The sequence below is a fragment of the Pleurodeles waltl genome, chromosome 1_1, assembly GCF_031143425.1.
Source record: "Pleurodeles waltl isolate 20211129_DDA chromosome 1_1, aPleWal1.hap1.20221129, whole genome shotgun sequence".
In the NCBI taxonomy this organism is placed as follows: Eukaryota; Metazoa; Chordata; class Amphibia; order Caudata; family Salamandridae; genus Pleurodeles; species Pleurodeles waltl.
The window spans coordinates 944,714,763-944,734,475 of NC_090436.1; the positions used below are offsets into that span (position 1 = coordinate 944,714,763).

General features: G+C 44.8%; 1 protein-coding gene across 2 annotated transcripts in view; it reads right to left on the reverse strand.

Moving 5' to 3' along the window:
* LOC138289596 (alcohol dehydrogenase 1-like) overlaps positions 1 to 19,713 on the reverse strand; it is a 390,086-nt gene that overhangs the window by 10,955 nt on the left and 359,418 nt on the right. For both annotated transcript variants that reach the window (XR_011202551.1, XM_069230186.1), the window contains one exon: positions 18,385 to 18,523. Coding sequence is in view for 1 of the 2 variants with exons in the window: in XM_069230186.1 (XP_069086287.1) it covers positions 18,385 to 18,523 (139 nt within the window). In the remaining variant the exon portion in view is untranslated. The remainder of the gene's footprint in view (positions 1 to 18,384; positions 18,524 to 19,713) is intronic.

Sequence of the window (19,713 nt, forward strand, 5' to 3'; positions counted from 1 at the left end):
ATCTTGTAGATACAGCACATTTCTGCCCTTTCACTGTGGGGCAGGGCAGCGTAGCAAGGTCACTTGCTGCGCTGCCTTGCGCCACAGGGTCTTGTAAATGAGCCCCCAAGTAGTTAGTAGCATGACGCAAGAGAGTAACACTCTTCTGGGTGTAGTCAAACCCACTTTATGTATATTTTAAAGAACTGGCAGCAACATGTCTTGCAGAATAATTTACATACCACACCACATATAAAAAACAGAAGCAGTGTTATGTAGCCAAAAGAACAACAGGAGCAGGTTCGAACTCTGAAGTTGGGTCACTGAAACAATCTTGGCTGCCTCTCCTATTCACAGTCCACCACCATTGTTATTGTTTGCCACCTATAGTTGTTATGTAACATTCAAGACCCTCAAGGAATCAAACGCTGAAATAAAGAAACAATAGATGTCCCTTCAGGGTCTTTAGAAATGTGATGAGCTCAGCAGTCTGCCTCAATTAGGACTGACTGATAGAAAGAAAAAAGTACGTATGGGTTTGAGAAAAAAATGAGACTCAAGGTGATAGCGAGAGATCACAGGGTATTTGATTGCAGTGAAGTCATGGCAAATTCACCTAGAAACCATGAAAGAATGGTCCCACACCAAGAGCTGTGTTAGTTGGCACATGTGACACAATCCTTGATGCTGCAGGCCTAATAAAATGTTTCGATTGGGTTCGAGTTCAGTCCATACAGTGACTAATGTGTGAGCCTCATGTGTTTCTCTGAGATGAAGGCCCAGATTTATGGTGGCCTAGCGCCATTCCAATGCCACATTAGCATAATTTTTTTTATGCCATTTTGACATGAAAGGGCAAAAAAGTTGCCCCATATTTACAATGCTGGCATTGCGCCACTTTGTAAACCCTTGGGCCACATTATGACTCCACCAGGCATAATGTATGTAAGAGGGATGTTCTGGTGCTGGGGGGGTGTAATTTTTATCGGCATTTGTTAACCCCTGCTAAGTGCAGGTGTTAAAAAGAGGCTCCCATTGTGTTCACTGGGCCTCTGGGTGCTTTGCAAATCACCAAACTAGCATAAACAATTATGATACTAGTCCCCCTGACTTCCTCCATGGTGTGCCGTATTTTAAATATGGCCCACACATGGTGGCATTAGGGGGCGCTAAGGGGTGCAAGAAAAGTGGCACTGCACTGGGTGCAGTGCCACTTTTCATAAATCTGGGCCTAGGTCTCTGTGCAGGCCATGTTGAATCTCAAAATGTCTTCATGAGGTAAGTTGTATGCAAGGTAAAATGGGCAGAAGAAGACTTCAATGAATACTCGGCTGCAAGGTCTAATGAACAAGAAGTACATATAGGGCCTCATTCTGACCCTGGCGGACGGCGGAGGCCGTCCGCCAGGGTACCGCCGCTGAATGACCGCACCTCGGTCAAAAGACCGCGGCGGCCATTCAGACATTTCCTCTGGGCCGGCGGGCGCTCTCCAAAAGAGCGCCCGCCGGCCCAGAGGAAATGCCCCTGCAACGAGGACGCCGGCTCAGAATTGAGCCGGCGTAGTTGCAGGGGTGCGACGGGTGCAGTTGCACCCGTCGCGTATTTCAGTGTCTGCTTAGCAGACACTGAAATACTTTTCGGGGCCCTCTTACGGGGGCCCCTGCCGTGCCCATGCCATTGGCATGGGCACGGCAGGGGCCCCCAGGGGCCCCGCGGCACCCCCTACCGCCATCCTGTTCCTGGCGGGCGAACCGCCAGGAACAGGATGGCGGTAGGGGGTGTCAGAATCCCCCATGGCGGCGCAGCAAGCTGCGCCGCCATGGGGGATTCTAAGGGCAGCGGTAAACCGGCGGGAGACCGCCGGTTTGCCTCTTCTGACCGCAGCCGAACCGCCGCAGTCAGAATGCCCTGCGGGGCACCGCCGGCCTGTCGGCGGTGCTCCCGCCGACCCTGGCCCCGGCGGTCTTAGACCGCCGGGGTCAGAATGACCCCCATGGTCTTGATGATGTACAGAAGACCCCTGAAATGGCGAGACACGATGATCAGAACCAGTAGTGAATCAAGAGTAAAGGAGAACACTGCAGAGCAGAGCTAAGAAAAAGTGGCTAAGATCATTACTATAGTCCATCAAAACAAGAACACATGAGTTTGGCAGTCCTGATGCCACATTGCTAGGAGGGTTCTTCCTTTGTACTAACTTTGGTCTCATTGAAGGTCAACAGCAAGACTTTCATCTTAGAATCATGGCTTGGCACATTGCTGAGTTGCCACATCACTGAGGATTCAGTGCCTGTGGTGTGGATGTCATCGTTGAAGACAAGGTGACAATGCTGCGAGAGGTTTGCGCATCTGTTTTAAATAGTTCCAGAGAACACTTTGTTTTAGTTTGTTTCTCTGGACTTCAGTGCAGTACATAATCAATGCCTTGAGAGAAGACTTCTGAATTCTCCTTAGTGGAGCAGTGGAGCTCCTTGAGAAGTGGCTTCTGAGCTAAGCTTTTTCTATGGAGTTACATCACCATGCTGACTGTAAAGCCACTCGCGCCCAGAGTGGTTTTGCGGATGATATCTATATCTCATTTGCCTTTAACATGCTGTATGTGTTTTGTTCATCCCTGGGAGTACTTGAGAACAGATGGGAATTGCTGTGAAATCTTTAGAATTAGGGGAGTCTTGGGCAAGGCATATTTTGTGGGCCCTTGTCTGGAAGAATTTTGAATGTTCTGCTCCCCACCCCCAAGCCCTTGAGACCCTCACGGGTGAGTAGAACGCTTTATAAAAAAAAAATTGATTGATTGTTATTACAGTTTCTACTAAATCAAGCCCACATGATGCAAACAATGCTTAATTATATGCTAAACATTTAGTAAATGGGTCACAGCAAAACATTTAAACTATGTCTTGTGTGGGGCACACAAATCCTGAAGATGACACTGGGTAGAGAAAGGCAGAGTCAGAGGTAGACGTTTACAGAGAAGTAGGAGGGACACAAAGACAGGGAAAAAGGTGAAAGGGGTGAAAGTTCAGTATCACAGAGAGTCCTTTAGAAGGCAGGAGCCCTTGACAATTGTCCACTTTGCCCTTGCCTCAAATCGTCTCTGGGGAATTGGAGCTAAAACTACCCCAGGAGAAACGTTGTCTACATTTGCTTTTGACATAACATATGCTAGGAGCCGTGTTTCCTTCTTGGTAGAAAACTTGGTAGCTGGGTGGGAAAATTACTGCAATAAAACAATCTTAAAATGTTTAAAACATGAGACACCGTCGAAACATAGGCTCAGTGTGAGCAAGAAGAGGGTTATGCACTTACGTCAAAATGATGCAGAAGTCAATTACAGGGCAAACAGGGAAATACATGATGGGGCAAGGAGCCATGAGCAAGTCAAGTTGTAGTTTAAGTAGAGGAATAACAATGGGGCAGATTTGCTTCTATCCTTTCTGCTATCTGGTAATAAATGTGCACAATCTGTTTGGATGTGGTCTAGTGGCTAGTTTGTTGACTTGGGGACAAGGGTTCTAATCCTGCCTTAAGCACTTGACTAAAAATCATACGATTTAAATCAAGTTATTTAGTAGGTAGTTTAGACCGGTAAGATAGCCTGAAAGTCTGCTACATCAGTGGAGGGACTGCTCTTACCTCACTGACAGAGGGCTGCCAGCCTTCTTTAGAGAATCCCCATCTGCCTAGAGGAGACATCACTTTCAAAGCAACCTCAAGTATGACGGTTACAGGAAAGGCAGAGCACTTTGTAGAGCAGGAGCCATGTAGAGTTGCCCGTCCCTGGCAAAGTTTTTCCTTTCCAAAAACCTAAAAAATTGTCCCTGACACAAGTAGTTTCTTTCTGAGCGTTGGCAGCCATTGGTTATTTTCCTTGATAGGGTCTGCCATGCACCCTAAATAGCACAGGGTAACCGTCACAATGACCTGGCATGCCCATTGACGATGAGTGGTCAGGTCAAGGTTTTTCAATTTAAAATTCAATTTAAAATTCAATTCAATTAAAAACAGATGCACACAATTTTTCACTGCAAAAACCAGCTGATGCTCTGCTGGTGGAAATCCTGCGATTCCCTCATGACTGAGGTGGGAGGTGGAAACTGTGAGTTTGGTTGGGTGGGTGAACTACCAATTTATGACAGTTCACCCGCTTCACCAAAGTATTTATTCTCTCTCTCGAAAAAAAAGCAAACAATGCAAATACGTGAAATGCAATTGTCTAATGCAGATGTCTAAAACCCAGGTGGACGGACACGGCCCTGTATTATTTTGCAACTCCCCATTGAAGTAAAACAATCCATTTCTCCCCAGCTGTGTACACACTACCTACATACTAGTACATACTTCAGGGGGAACTTGCCTATCGCCATGCACTGCTTGTACTGCGCCATTGTAGATTCTTTTGTTACTTCCTGTTCAGTTCTTGGGACAGAAAATAGTTTCAAGTGCCTCTGTGACAATACAGTGCTCTACATGGCAATATTTGGGGCACAGTCTGAAAACTGCTTTAGAAAATCATTGAGGATGTGTCTCTGCTCTACTTGGTGCTCACTTTCTCTGAATCACCGGGCGTATCCTTTCCTTTAGGTTCAGGGTACTCTTGGGATAGCAGCACACTCTAGAAAACATTCATTCATTCACTTGAATATAGAAAGTAGAGGTAGTTTTCTCTTGTTAACTTACCTTACAGGGTTCTTGATCACCACTAGTAATCCTTGGCTCGTAAACCGTCACTCCCTATATAGCAAAATCTAAGAGAAGTGCACCAGAATTTTATTCCGGTACCTGACCAGCAGACAGACCATGTCTGAGAGACCTTTGTTTCCTGAAGATAACGTACTGGTGAAACAAAGGCTTACTGAATTTCTGAATAGGCTTTTTTTGTAATTTGTAACATTTGTATTTTGCTGTGGAAACTGGTGACAGCATTGAAAAAGGATGAACCAATGATGAATTCAGTATATGGAAAAGGGATATAGCTGAGAATGTGGAGTGAATTCAATTGGCTTTTGCACTAAACCACCCCATAGACTGACCAATAGAGTTCTATCTAGTTGCTTTCCTGGAATTTAATATAACAGAATTAGGTGATGTGAGGGCAGGCAGTCCGTTCCTGGCTGTTCAGATGTGCCTTTATTATTGCTAGTGTAAACATTTGCTATGTGTTAGCTTTCTGCCACTGACAGTTCAGAGGAATTAAGGCCAAACATTACTAAACTATTTTGTATATTGTCACTAACCAATAAAGATGACCAGAAGGTGCTTCACTGATGAAGATATCGCTGCCTGTTGATCCAGTTAGGAGCGGTAAAACCAAACTGCACATTTGTCTTTCTTGTTGATTTCTTTTGTTTTCTCTTTTAGAAACCCAATCGCTATTTTTGTTAGTGCCATAGTCATATGTTTTCCAAATTAATTGTTGTCTTCTTTTCTTTTTGCATGAAGCCCAAACATGCTTATCTGATTAGAGTGATAGTTAGGGGTGCCGCATTCTGAATTTGACTGTTCCCTATAAATTGATTGTAAACAATTCATCTGCAGTAACTAAATGTATTCTGTGACTATCATTCATTTGCTATTGTTGTTAGTCTGCATGGTGCTTCTTGAATGCCTAATGATAAATATTTAGTCTAGACTGAGATTCTTCCAAAGGTTTGGTCAGATTGTGTTATTCATGTACTTTTATCATTTGGTCTTGCGTTTGGTTAGTGAACTTAGCATTGCTAATCTAAAGGGCAATAACTGTTTGAACTTTACTAAACTGGTGTGGTGAGTCATGGCCACATGGGTCACAGGGCGTATAAGTTAATGACTCCCATATGAAAAATGATGTTTATTGATTTGATTTCATTGTTGTTAACCATCTCACTCATATCTGAGTCCAAAGATCCATGTCGACCTGTAAGGGTAATTGATGGTTACCCTATACGTGTCACCTTATAAATAAAATATCAAAAGAAATATAAAGCTAGACACGCCCACACTAATGAACTCCACTATTACTACAAAACAAAGACAGCTTTTGACATAGTTTTACAGACACAGGGGGTCATTCTGACCCCGGCGGTCCGAGACCGCCGGGGCCAGGGTCGGCAGGAGCACCGCCGACAGACCGGCGGTGCCCCGCAGGGCATTCTCACCGCGGCGGTTCGGCCGCGGTCAGATGCGGGAAACCGGCGGTCTCCCGCCGGTTTCCCGCTGCCCTGCAGAATCCTCCATGGCGGCGGAGCGCGCTCCGCCGCCATGGGGATTCTGACACCCCCTACCGCCATCCTGTTCCTGGCGGGTCTCCCGCCAGGAACAGGATGGCGGTAGGGGGTGCCGCGGGGCCCCTGGGGGCCCCACAAAGTATTTCAGTGTCTGCTATGCAGACACTGAAATACGCGACGGGTGCCACTGCACCCGTCGCACCTTCCCACTACGCCGGCTCAATTCTGAGCCGGCGTCCTCGTGGGAAGGTAGATTTGCCCTGGGTTGGCGGGCGGCCTTTTGGCGGCCGCCCGCCAGCCCAGGGCAAATCCCAAAATACCCTCAGCGGTCTTTCGACCGCGGAGCGGTCGCCCGCCCGCCGAAGTTAGAATGACCCCCACAGTCACCTGTTTTATGTGGTTTGCACACTATAAACATTACAGTGAAAAAGAACAAGAGGAAGATAACAAGCAAAGTGCACACAAGTTGTTCACCTTACATATCTTCAGCATGCTCCCTCACCTTTCACTAGGCTCCACAATGTCAAACAACCTAATCCACACATATCTTATCCAAGTCACTGAGGCTTAGGGGGTTGGGGTAAAGGAGGTCCTTCACAGAATATGCAAATCTTTCACATGGGCAAGAAGCCTGCAAATCTTTGCCACAGAAAATGTTATGAAAAATACAAAAAAATCCAGAGGGAAGTATGTCATCACATCTACATTCCTCTGTAGTCTTGATGCACCTGAGTCTTGCTTCCATTTTGTGTGACTGGCATTGTGCAAAGTGGTGTCCAGTTAGACAGCCAAAAACATAATTTGTAAACAAAGGTGAATGAACCATTGCTGTGTCCGAATTTAATAGGCCCTGTCATTGCCCCCACTTCCTCATACGAATGCTATAGGAGACTAGCGAAAAAACTGTATTTGTATTTCAAGATCTGTATATGATTCTGCATTTCAGACCTTCTGGACACACAGAAAATGGGTTTCTTTTTGTTTGTTTCTGTGTTCCATTCGTCTTTGTCCTGCCAAGTCAAGTGTCCTCTGTGGCTACGAGGACTCTGAGATGGATGCCGCTGGGCTCGAACTTCAGTTCTCATTTAGTTTCCACTCATCCTAGTGTGCCCCTCCTCTTCTTTGCTCTTTGGCTTTTTGGAACCCCTAGGCTTGGCAGGCGAGAACCTCTTTTTTCCTCATGCGAGCACCTGGACATCCAGGTGACTTGCAGCTGCTTGCACTGAGAGCATAGATCTCTGGATTTTAACTTGAAGGATACACAAGGAGCTCTGCAGCCAAAATATTAACTCACTGAGCTTCCTTACACACAATGCATATCTGTGCAGCAGGCACATTAACTGTAGCAGGTCTTTTAAGATACTTCTAAACTGTGACCAGTGTCTACACACAGATCTCACTAGCAAGCGATTTAACCACCTGATAAGCCTTACCCAAATCATACCTTGAAATTTGCTGTCTATTCATGTTTATCTCTGGAGCAGGTGCTTTCAACCCTAAGCAGTCTTAAAATCCATTTTCTGGCCTATTAAGTAAGCAAGGCTTAGGGATTTCCTATCACACTGTTCCTTGCCAATTTATTTGAGAGCAGAATCAGGGTTTAGAAATATATTTTTTCATAATTGCATATTGCAAGAGCGTCTGCTGTAAGTTCAGATCGAATCTTAAATTTTATGCTAACCACGTTAAATAAGTGTAGCAAATTTAAATGGAAATTATTTAACTATTCATTGGTTGTACTGAAGAGATAACAAGGACCTATTGTGGACATGCATGGACTAAAACAGAGCTGTCAAACTTAAAATTGACAAAGCCAATACATTTTGCATGGACATAACCTATTGGCTTTGCCAATGCTTGTTCCTTCTATGGGATGAACCACCATACATATGGTCCGATCCTCTGTTCTTGCATGGAAGGTATGGCTCCTGTTGTCAGGAATAAACAGGATGTATCAAGACGGAGCCAGGACTGACAGCTTGGAAGGTCAGAGGGGTGGGGCTTCCAGGTAATAAATGGCAGCAGTACTGTCAGTACAGAACTTTTCACTTCCTTTGAGAAGGTGCCTGTCAACTTCTTGGGTTGTAACGGCTCCTTCGCTGTCCATATATTTATTCACTGTCGTCCCCTTCACTTTGTTGATTTGCTCCTTGTTACACTTCCTTTGGTTTCCTGATGTTTACCTGAACTTGCTTCTTCAAACCGGCTTTCCAGGATCGCTTTCAACCGGGAGTTCACCATTCCCTTTACTAGCTTCCTTCACATTGGTTTATGTCCATTGCTGCCCACCAGGGAGAACTTTCCTTGCTCTGCAATACTTAGTGGGAGTTAAGGAAGGTGGCAAGGAAAAGAAACTCATTTTAGTAGGTGTCACACCAAGTATTCCAAGTACTACCAACTTTTTTCTGTTGTTGTCACCTTAACTTTGATGACCTACCCAGGCCTTATTTGGAGGACAAACAACAGGAAAGAAAAAAAACTCAAAGGGGTATATTTATGAGTTTTTGGCACAGGGCAGTGCCGCAAACCCTGCATCAAAAAAAAGGGGCAGGAATGCACCATATCTACAAGATACGGCTCATTCCAAACCTTTTCCCCTGTGCTGATGCACAATAGGCTGTCATGCGCCAACGCAGACACCCTTGCGTTATGGTGCAAGGGTGCCTGCATTGAAGGGATATTGTTTTTGTGCATGAAGGCACACCTTCCTGCACATAAACAATCACAAGAGGCGTTTTCCTCTTTCTATGTGGGCTGCAAGGAAAAACAAGGATAAATTAAGGTATTTCTCATCGTTGCAACTCCCTTATGTCTCCCCTGGGGAGGCATAGGTTTTTGACGCATTCCTAGCTTTACAAAATCTCGTAAATCTGGGAATGTGTCAAATACCATGAGTGTTACGTAGAAACACCCACCGTAATGCCTATTGCAGTCCTTCCTGTCACATGGTGAGGCAACGCAGCCACTTGTGCTACATTGCCTCAGTCCATATTTACAAGACCATGAAAAGCCTCGCATGGTGGCTTTATGTGGCCTGGTAAATATAGCCTTGCAGTGTGTGCCGCCAGACCATCACTAAAAGTAACGTTCCAGCGGCGCAGAGGGGCTTGTAAATAAGCCCCTTAATTTGTAGCTCTCATGATTGCTTCAATCAACAATAGTCTGTGGCAATCAGCCCCATTTTGAAAGCACTTCCTCCCTTAGCGCCAATCTATAATTACTCAGAAATACGGACACAGAAGCCTGCTGTTCAGGGCCTAATCAATGCACAGTACTCCACTGCAGAGACACTTTGCACTCCAGGGGCCCTATTACCCACAGTGTACACTACTTTTTCTGTTTGTGCCTCAGAACACATTAAATAGGTGCACCATGAGCACACAGGGAAAGTGCAACCTATTTGAGTGAATGCCCTTTCCCCAAGGCAGCCATGAAGTCGTGCTGCTCTGGAGCAGGGCATTCAAATAAAAAACAAAGCTGCTGCTTCAAAGCTACTCCATGTTTCAATGTGCTGGCGGCAACCTGCCTGCACTTTCAAGAGAGATTAGAGATCCCTTTGCAGGCAGATGCAGTGAGTGACTGCACCCACCTGCAAGGGAATGTCTGGGAGGGGTCCATAGGACCCATTCCCCCTCCAGCGGGCAGCAATCAGGGGAAGCACTGATATGGTGCCACAATTTTTTGAGAGCTTCTTTGCTTTTTTAGCGTCATCCATAATACAGCCTGGGAGCACAGGCAAAGAGATTCCCTCATTTGCTTGGGCCATCCCCCCAAGCAAATGAGGGAATGTCCTCTTGAGATAGCGCTGGTGATACATGTACAGCTGCTTCAGAGCCACTCCATGTTTCACTGTGTAGGTGGCAACCTGGCTGCACTTTAAAGAGAGATTAAGGATCCCTCTGAAGGCGGATGCAGAGAGTGGCTGCACCCACCTTCAAGGGGATGTCTGGGGACACAATTCCACTCTACAGAGGGCAGCAATCGGAGGGTGCTCTGATAGTGTGCCACCTTTTCGTGGCGCACTTTCAGTGTGCCATATGACAGCTTCTTTGCAGCAGCATCCATAATACAGCTCAGGAGCACAGGTAAAACTCATTTGCATGGGGTCGTGCCCCCATGCAAATGAGGGAATGCCCTCTTAAGACTGTGTAGGTGATACAGGTGTGCCGGCGATATCTCTATTACAGAAGGAACCACACAAGTGTCTGTGGCCACCTTCGGTAATACCAAAGTGCCTCAGGTGCACACAAAGTGGGCACACATCCCTGTTGCACCCCCGGGGCACTGGTTACAACCCCTGGTGTGAATTCATGCCTTTTCTGACAAATGTCCCAGCCAACCTACCTCTACTAGGCAAGTATGTAGAGCATAGTAGAAGTGGGGAAGGGAAAGGGAAACACTGACTGACCCTGCCAAAACCTTTGGGGTATACCATCAGACCTCTTCAATACCTACAAAAACAGGAGCCACTATTATTAAACTGGTGAAACAGATCTTTACCTCTGAAATATTATTGAGGTAACTACACCATCCACTTGATTCTGCTCTATAGCTTAATCAATTGTTTCTGTATATAAAGTTAGTCATCTAGCTTCCATTCATAATTGGATATGGTAAGGGTTTACAAAAAGCTTTCTAATAGATATTTCCACACAACAGGAAACCACAAGGAGTTTCCCACCTCTGTTTTGTTCTGGGACCTCTTTAGTGCCTAGATTGGACACCCTTATTCTAGCATTAGGCCCGCAGTCTGTTCCTTTTACACTTAGATACATTTGTATTTGTGTTCATACTTTTAGCAAAGCCTGCTTTTAGTTAGTTGGTTTTATATTTTAGTCAGCTGCCTCTTTCTAAGAAGACAGAGTTTGTGCTACACATTTTATCAGTCATTGTACAACATGCACTATGTGCCCTGTTCAAGGCTATCATGTATGGAACATCATATGCTAACTGTTATTGCCAGTCGAGGAGCCCAGGAGCCAGTCCTATCTGCAAAGACACACCATAACATCAGACGTGTGCCACGAACTCTGTACGGGTTATTATATAAACAACATATAGGTCTAAGGAGGGTTAACAGCACATAGGCTTGAGGAGGGGTGAGGGCATTCCAGTCACGACTGTCCTGGGACTCATATCACACCACAGACAGCTTTGCTCACTCTTCAGCTTCCTGATAGGATTGCCATCTATACAACAGGCAGACCCCTGCTATCTCATGCAGGTATGGGATTGGTGTTACTTCCTTAGATCGGGACAGGCTGAACGGTTACAACCACTATGCTCTCAGATCTAGACATAGGGTTCAGGCAGGAATCTCTAAGCTTTACAGAATCATACAAAATGTTGGGTTGTTTATTTCCTTTACACTGGTTGTAGTGATGATTACCTTATTATGTTTCATCTACCTTATTATCAAAGCCCATGCTTTTTCCAGATTACATCTTGTGTCCTGCCTTGCCATGTGTGAGCCACGGAGTAATTGAGTGAAAGGGGTATGGTCTGTTTCCACGACTTTCCTGAGGAGTCAGAGTGCCAAGTTTAGCTTGCCACAAATCACCTCTTCCATCTAGGGTTGGGTGAGGCACTGCGGGCTAGCCAGGCATTAGACCCACAGCTTCCAAGTGGTGTGGAGCTGACCCAGTCTCCCACACTCGGTGGTGCTGCCGCCCTAAACACAAAATCCTATTCCCATTATAGGAACCGCATGACAGTGTTAGGTGCCACCCATCTTTAATGGTTATAACTGTTCAAACAATCAGAGTTTCAGGTCTAGTTCAATACACTAATGAGACAGCTACTACATCAAATTGACCTTTCAGGTGTCAGCATTTCTATCTAGAGATGTTTCTCTTGAGCTGTCAAAACAGACACATCTAACAAAAATATTATCAAGGACTCTGCTTTTCTTTAACTAAACAATATAGAGCTTGCCAATACCATGGTAGAAGTGGCTGTAGCTCTGTTTTTGGGCTCCACCCTTAGCATAGTTTGGAAGTCCTCCATCAGGCTCACAGGTGACTTGCAAGGCCATAACTCCTAGTGCCAGGCAGGGGGCCCCATGTAAGAGGCCCCCAACGGCACAGAAAAAAATATTATACTTACCTGCACTTACACAGGTTTGGGTACTTACACAGGATCCTATGGTGTCCCTCTGGTGTGGGTGGGGGTGTTCCTGGGGCCTGGAATGGGCAGCTATGAGCCCATTCCATGGTGTTTAGCCATGGAAATGGGTCCACTGGTACCTAACACCTGGTCAGACCCTGTCATTAAATAATGACACTAAGAAGGCTTCGCGCCATTATTTGGGTCTGTCTACTCTGTGCACGTTGTTTCTGTGCCACAGTATAAATAAGGCAGAGGGGGGTAGCATGATATTGTGAACAGGAACACCTACCTTGCATCTAATTAGCGCAAGGTAGTTTGCAGCATCCACAATATGACACTAACTCCTATATTTTGACTCTAGACGGGTCTAGGGTCAAAATATAAATATGGAGTAAAGTTTGCCCTGCTTTAGCGTCAAAATAAATGAGGCTAAAATGGCGCAAACCAAGTATAAAGATGCACCTATATATCCCTCACTGGTAGCATTCTGAGAGTTACATTTGGTACTTGCCAAACTTTAATTACCACAATCTTATCATTGTACTAAACCTAGTCAACTGCAGAACACCATGTTGTTCTGTGGATAGTCTAGATACCTGCCAAGACATAGGCTTAACACTCAAGGGCCACGAACATCTAGGAGCATAATTGTTATTGTCTTTTGTCCCTTCTAATTCAGACCAATATTCAAATGAAAAACAAACTTGCTTCAAAAGCTTATTGTATAAGTCAGATGATCCTGCAATAACCTTTGCTCATTCTGAGTATCTAATATGGAATTGACCTCATCCTCTGCAGCACCCAGGATAAGTACTTCTAGTTCTAGGTGACAAAAAGACAACAGCTCACGTAAACAGGATAGCCTTAGCTTCAAAATATGCATGAAACCACAAATATGGCACCTACCATCACTGAGAATCTATATCACTCAACCCCTTGGCTGTACGCCAGTCTGAAGTAAATTCCGGTCACGTTTACTGACTGATCTAACAATAACTAAAATATCTCAATGAGTTGCAAACATCTCTCAAACCCACGCTTATCTTTTTTCTGTTTCACCTGAAAGTCATAGAATAAACCAGGATTTTGTTTTAAAGTGTTTCAGCGTGAGCCTTAACTGTATTACATGCCCCCTGTGCCATGCCTGCCATTTCAGCAGGAGACATCCTGCACATTGAGTCAGGCTCCTCCATCTCATTGCACAACCAATGTCTGGAGTTTCAGGAAAGACTTCCACTGAGGAAAATGAAAAAGTGTGGATGCTTATTGGACCTGACTGTGTGCACTTTACCACTGCTTGTGCTATCGACCTAAAACATGGTAACATTTTCTTACACTTGATTGCCACATTTAATTTACTTCGCAGTCCCTAGTAACTGGTACTGTATCCAGGGCCTGTAAATTACATACTATTAGTGGGCCTGCAGCCCTTATTGTGCCACCACTTAAATAGCCCTTTGAAGTAAGTCTCAGGCCTGGCATTGCAGCCTGCAGTGCAGTTATAAAACTACCAACTCAGCTTTGAAAAGTAAACCTTTAGTCAAGCCTAACCCTTCCTTTTCAATACATGTAAGTCACCCCTAAAGTAGGCCCTAAAAAGCCCAAAAGGCAGGGTGCAGTATCATTAAAAAGTTGGATATGTGTTTTCAGGTGTTACATGTCCTGGTAGTGAAAAACTCCTAAATTCATTTTTCACTATTGAAGGCCTACCTTTACCGTAGGATAACACTGTGTCGCTTTATTACATTTAATACATGCTAATGTTTGATTTTGAACAGGGAGAAATGCCATGTTTGGTCTCAAATGAATAGTAATTTAAAATTCTCTTTACTGGTTAAGTCACCTTTTAAATCACAATGCTGAAAATGGCACTTTTAGAAAGTTGTGGTACTTTCATGTCATAACCATTTGCTGCCTGCTGTTAAGCTTTGTGTATTCCTCCCAGAGAGAGGGACAATGGGGCTTAGATATGGGCATGATGGGCCTTCCTGAAAGGAGATGCTCACTTCCCCACTTATACTTCAATTGGGGCTGCCTCCAGCACACACAAAAAAACCTAAGACAAGTCTTTTGCCACCCCAGATGTCTTGGAGATTTGGCAGGGAGTGAAGGAACTGTTCAGAAAAAGATGTGGGTGTAGCTAGGATATCACCCTCACTTCAAAGACTGGCACCAGGTATACATATTGGACCCTCAGACCAACTCATGAATACACTCCTGGACCTGGAAACATTACAGAAGAAAGTCCACCTTGTTCCCCAGAGGAGTGCCCTGCTGTTTGAGGCCTGCTGTGTTCATCAGAGGACTGCCCTGTGGTGCCATGAGGAAGAGGAGGACAACTTGTTCACAGGAGTAGACCTCCCTGCAGTGTAGGGATCAGTCTGTCCTTCCTAAACTTGGCCCCTGAAGGAACTGATGGAAAGGAAGGCTGAGTTCAGGATGCAGCTACCCAAATTGAAATTGGAAGTAGCCGGCAAAGAGGCTGCTGCAGAAAGGCCCCTTGAGAAAAATACATTTGCCCTGGAGTAGAAGGGAATGGCTCATTAAATAAGTCTTAAAGAGGTGGACATGAAGGCCAATCAATTCAATGGGTACAGCAACATGATGCCTAACTTTGTTATGGAGGATCATATTGACAAATGGTTTGAGGTCTGTGAGGTTGCTTTGGAGATGCACGGGGTCCCTGAAGTGGGTTGAAGAGCCAGTCTCGGGAGGCAAATTCCCAGTGGAGAGAGTGATGTGCTATTAGCCCTAGGGGACAGGATGAGGTATCCACTCAGGAACAACACCCTTGTCAGAAGGTATGGTCTCATTCCTGAGAAGTACAAGCAAAAGTTTAGGGATAGTCAGAAATTGCCCCAACAGTCCTGGTGTGGGATTGTATTGATCACTTTTACATGGCACTGGATGGTTGAGTGAAGGGATATACTGTAGTGTGAATGTTTACAAGGGGCTGTGCACTTTGATTGTGAGAGAGCACATGTTCAGCAGTTATTTTACACATCTCCCCAACACCTAGCGGATAGTAAGCTCACTGACCCCAGGGAGCCTACTAAGCACTAGAGTCCATAAGAAGGTACCCAGGAATGACTCTAAGAAGAGTGGTGAAGTTCCTCTGAGCAGAGTAAGGAAGAGATCCAGTTTGACACAAACAATTCCCAGAGTAAGGTGAGGAAAACGGTTTACCATGTCCCTTATGAGAAACAAACAGGGGTTCTGATGGGTGCTGGGCCAGGGCTACTCCATTTCCAATCCCTCTGCTTTAATTGTTCGCAGTTAGGACACAAGCAGGGAGACTCTGTTTGTCCTAAGAGATTACCCCCAGTGGGGACTCTATAGGGGTGGCCAATGTGGCCATAGGTGGAAATCATCCCCAGAGACAGGTGGTAGACCATGCCACGATTTCTCTTAGTTGGGAGATAGACTCAGATGGTAGGCTTGCGCTCCCTGAGGGTGGGAGTCATCAGTTCCATCAGATGACAGTGAATGGGATCACTGTCACTTCTCTGAGGGAGGGCCATAGTTAGTCCCCAGATACCAATTGACTGCATTCTGGAAAATGAGTTACCACAATTATTATAAGAGCTGGGATGGGGCCTCCCAGGGCTCCCTGAATGGTCTGGTTTCTATGAGTACTACTCCCACAGAGGATCAGATAGAGGGGCAGGTTCTGGGGGTACTATTCCCACAGGCAGAGCATAGAGGCTCTGATAGAGGGGCAGAAGATGGATGCAGTCCACATTGCGAGGACCAGTGTGGGGACCAGTGAGGATGGGTTAGCAGCTCTAAGATCAGAGGACTCCAAGGCAACCCTGGGAGGCAACATCTGACACCTGGAGGTGCTCCCTGCACTGTCATAGAAACATACGGGTGGAAACCTGAACGAGTCAGACCCCCTTCATCTAACAGACAGAGTGTGTCACCCTTGAGGGGTTTGGTGTGCCCACCCTGGAAGTTGAGGCTTGCCAGGCACCTGTCAAGCCTGACGGTACAGACCACAGGTTGAGTGGCCAGTCTCAGGCTACCACCCTGGAAGTGGAGTGGAGGTAGGGTGCCTAACACCCGGGGTAGTTGCCCCAACTCTGAGAAACCTCAGAGGTCAGAGAACACTTGAAAGCAGTTAGGGAACTCCTTGCCACCCCCAAAGCTGGTAGTGAGGCCTGCCCAAGGCCCCCAATTGGAGCCTCCACTTGGCAATGGATGCCCTGGGGCTTGGATTCTGGCACTGACAACTGTCAGTAGTCACTGCTGGTTGTTGTCCTCATGGACAGAGGTTTCCTAGGTTTGGGGACAGAAGTTTGATCCATGGGGTAATGGGCAACATCATTCTACTGGCCCTGATGGTACTGTCTGCATACTGGGATGCATCTGTGAGCAAATTGAGGTTAGGTTCTTCACAAATGTGGTCCACAATAGGAACAGAGGGACCCAACTAAGTTCAAAGGGCCATAGAACTGACAAGTGCCCCTGCAGAAGAGGTCCATTGATCATATTCTATCATCCAAGCACAGAAGGTCATCAAGGTATTGATTATTCTACCCTGGTGTTTGCTTGATGGGATGTTGTGTTATACTTGACCCTCTCTGTTCGGTCACCTCCACACATTTTGCCTGAACCTCTACTGCTTTCTGAATTTCATCATTGTTGGCATTAGGACTCTGTGCACTTTGCAACTAATAACCAGTGCTAAAGTGTTTGTGCTCTCGCCCTAAAACATGGCAAAATTGCCTTGCACAACAAACTACAGAGGCCTCACTGCAACTGTGCAGCTGACCTGCTAGACCTGACCTGCAACTTGACCTGCCTGAGCCCTCCTGACCCTCCCTGCCTCTGCTTAAGCTGCTGAAGCCCTGCCCACAGCTGAAAGCTTCATGTGAACCAATGCCCAGTGACGCAAAACCCCGCAGTGCCTCACTGCACAGCTGCTACCTTCATCAGAACCAATGCTGAACTACGCAAAGACAAACCGCACAGCTGCACACCTCATCGGAATTGACGCTGAGCAATGCAAAGTCTTGCCAAGCAATGCTGCTCAGACCTCGCGCCAAGGACTAAAGGTACAGTTCTCAGCGGGGCAAACTTGGTCCTATGCCTGGCCTGTGCTCCCTCATGGTCGGCCTGAACTTTTGACTTTTTACTGAACCAGCGCAACCAGGTAGTCACAGTTAGCGCTTTCTGCTCTTGGCACTATTTCTACTTAAACCTTTAAAATTCAATATCTCCAGTTCTACTGATTGGATATTTGTCATTTTGATAACATTTTTTTATTAAAATGTATGCTATTTTTCTAAATTAGTGTGGGAGTTTTCTTTTGTTTTCACTTAATGACGGTGTGGTGCAAAAATACATAACGCCATGTACCTCTAAGTAAAGCCTGACTGCTTTTGTGCCAAGCTACCAGAAGGTTAAGCATAGGTTAATTAGTGACTTTTGTGGTTCACACTGACAAGGATTGTGGATGTTGCTTGCCCAGGGTTTTCACCCACCTCAACCAATAAGCCAATTTCTTACAGAGGTAACTTTGGGGGCTTCCTTGTAAAACTGTGGAATGGTTAGAGTAACTCAAAGAAAAAGACAGTGATGAAGAAGTATAACGAGTATGTGATCGTTCAGGACTGGGTAACGTGGTTCCATATGCTGCCTGTATTTCAAAATATTGAGTATCCAAATATTGTTGTACACAAATAGGGTGACCTAAATACCGCCAACAAAAATATTGTGAAGATAAAAACAGAATTACTAATATTAAACCCACACCTGCATATCTTGAAGGTCAATATCTCCTCAAATTACATACATATTTTGTTAAGCATAGTACAGACATACATACTTATATATAATTAGCTTCATGATATATAGTTTATATGAAGGCCATAATATTTTTGCACGACAATAGTATGTACACAATGTTCTGGTATTATGGACCCCATTCTCCAAGTTCCATGGCGTATGCTACTATAATGGAACCCACAGGCTCTGTAGCATAATTTATAGTTTATCAGAAAAGGTATTTTGCAACGTGAATTTTGTCCCATTGTCAGGACCCCGGCTGTATCTCATTTATGTATGCGGTACTCTTAAAATCCCTTACCTTTTCCCACTGATTAGGAGGTCAAATCCATCATTAACTTTCTCAAAAGGTAACGTGTGGCTCACCAGGCCATCCAGATTGAATTTCTCAGCCATATAATCAGAAACCAGTTTTGGGAAACTATCCTTTGTTTTAAAGCCTAAAAAAATGAAACACACCTGTTATAAAAGCTTTAGAATTTCGTATATGTACTTCAGTTTAATCTTCACACGGGGCTAAGCCTCTGTGATTTTATTTATTTTTTAAATCTAAAGCAATAAGGGTTAGAAGCAGAAGAACAGAGGTATCTGTGCACTGGAAACACCACTCAAGGAGGCTGGTGAACTACGCAAGGCAGAACGGAAGTCATCTCTAGAGCCTAGCTGTGTAGGACGCTGACTGCTTAGTCATTTTGAATTGTAACATGTAAAAACTATTCAAATATAGCTATTAAAAAAGTAAGAATTCCATAACTATATTTCTACAACAATTTAAAAAAAGCTTTGGGGAAGCTCGTATTTCTGGTCATGGCTAGCAGATGCGATGGTCGTGTGTTTCTGTTTTTTATTGTAAGCATATGTCAAAAAGAATACAAAAAAGCGAAAAAAGAAAACTTACTGCCACTCAATCGTGGCAGCTGAATGATTGCAATAAAAATAGTAAACTATAAAAAGTAAGCTATGGCACATAATTTTAATAGAACCGTGTGGGTGCTGCCTATCAAGCTAGTGTACATAAAAGAGGTACAAAAACGTTCTTGGTTTTAATGCACACCTCAGGAAATATGAATGTAATTGGCACAAAGCAAAAATAATACTGGCTTTCAATTCATGAAGGCATAGCTGTTGAAACTATGCCTTCATTATAAAAAAGTCAATGTTCTGTTCTGTTCGTGCCAGTAACATTCATATTTCCTGTGATGTCTGTTAAACCTAAAAAAGGGTGGCAGAACGATGACAAAAATAAGACAGGATAAAGCATGGATAGAAAAATGCTAATTGATCAGACGAAAATGTCATCAGTCGTAGTGCAAGAAAGCTAGCTGCTTAACTGGGCTGACTGATTGCCCTATGCCATGATTGCCAATAGCAAAATGTGAATGACAGTTGAACAGACCAGTTGGTCAATAGGGCTGACCAAAAGCCCCTCTGTGTATGCACATAAGTATGTATTTTTTAATTTATTATTTTATTTTAGGTGGTGGAACAACTCAACCTTTCTCTAGGCTAGCCCTAAAAATCAATAGTGCTGCAATCTTTTTTAAGGCTTTTAGGCAGAGGCGGCTCCTTCGCAATGGCGAAGGAGCCTTGGCCCACTGACTAAGAGCCAGCAGCTGAAAAATAAAACAAT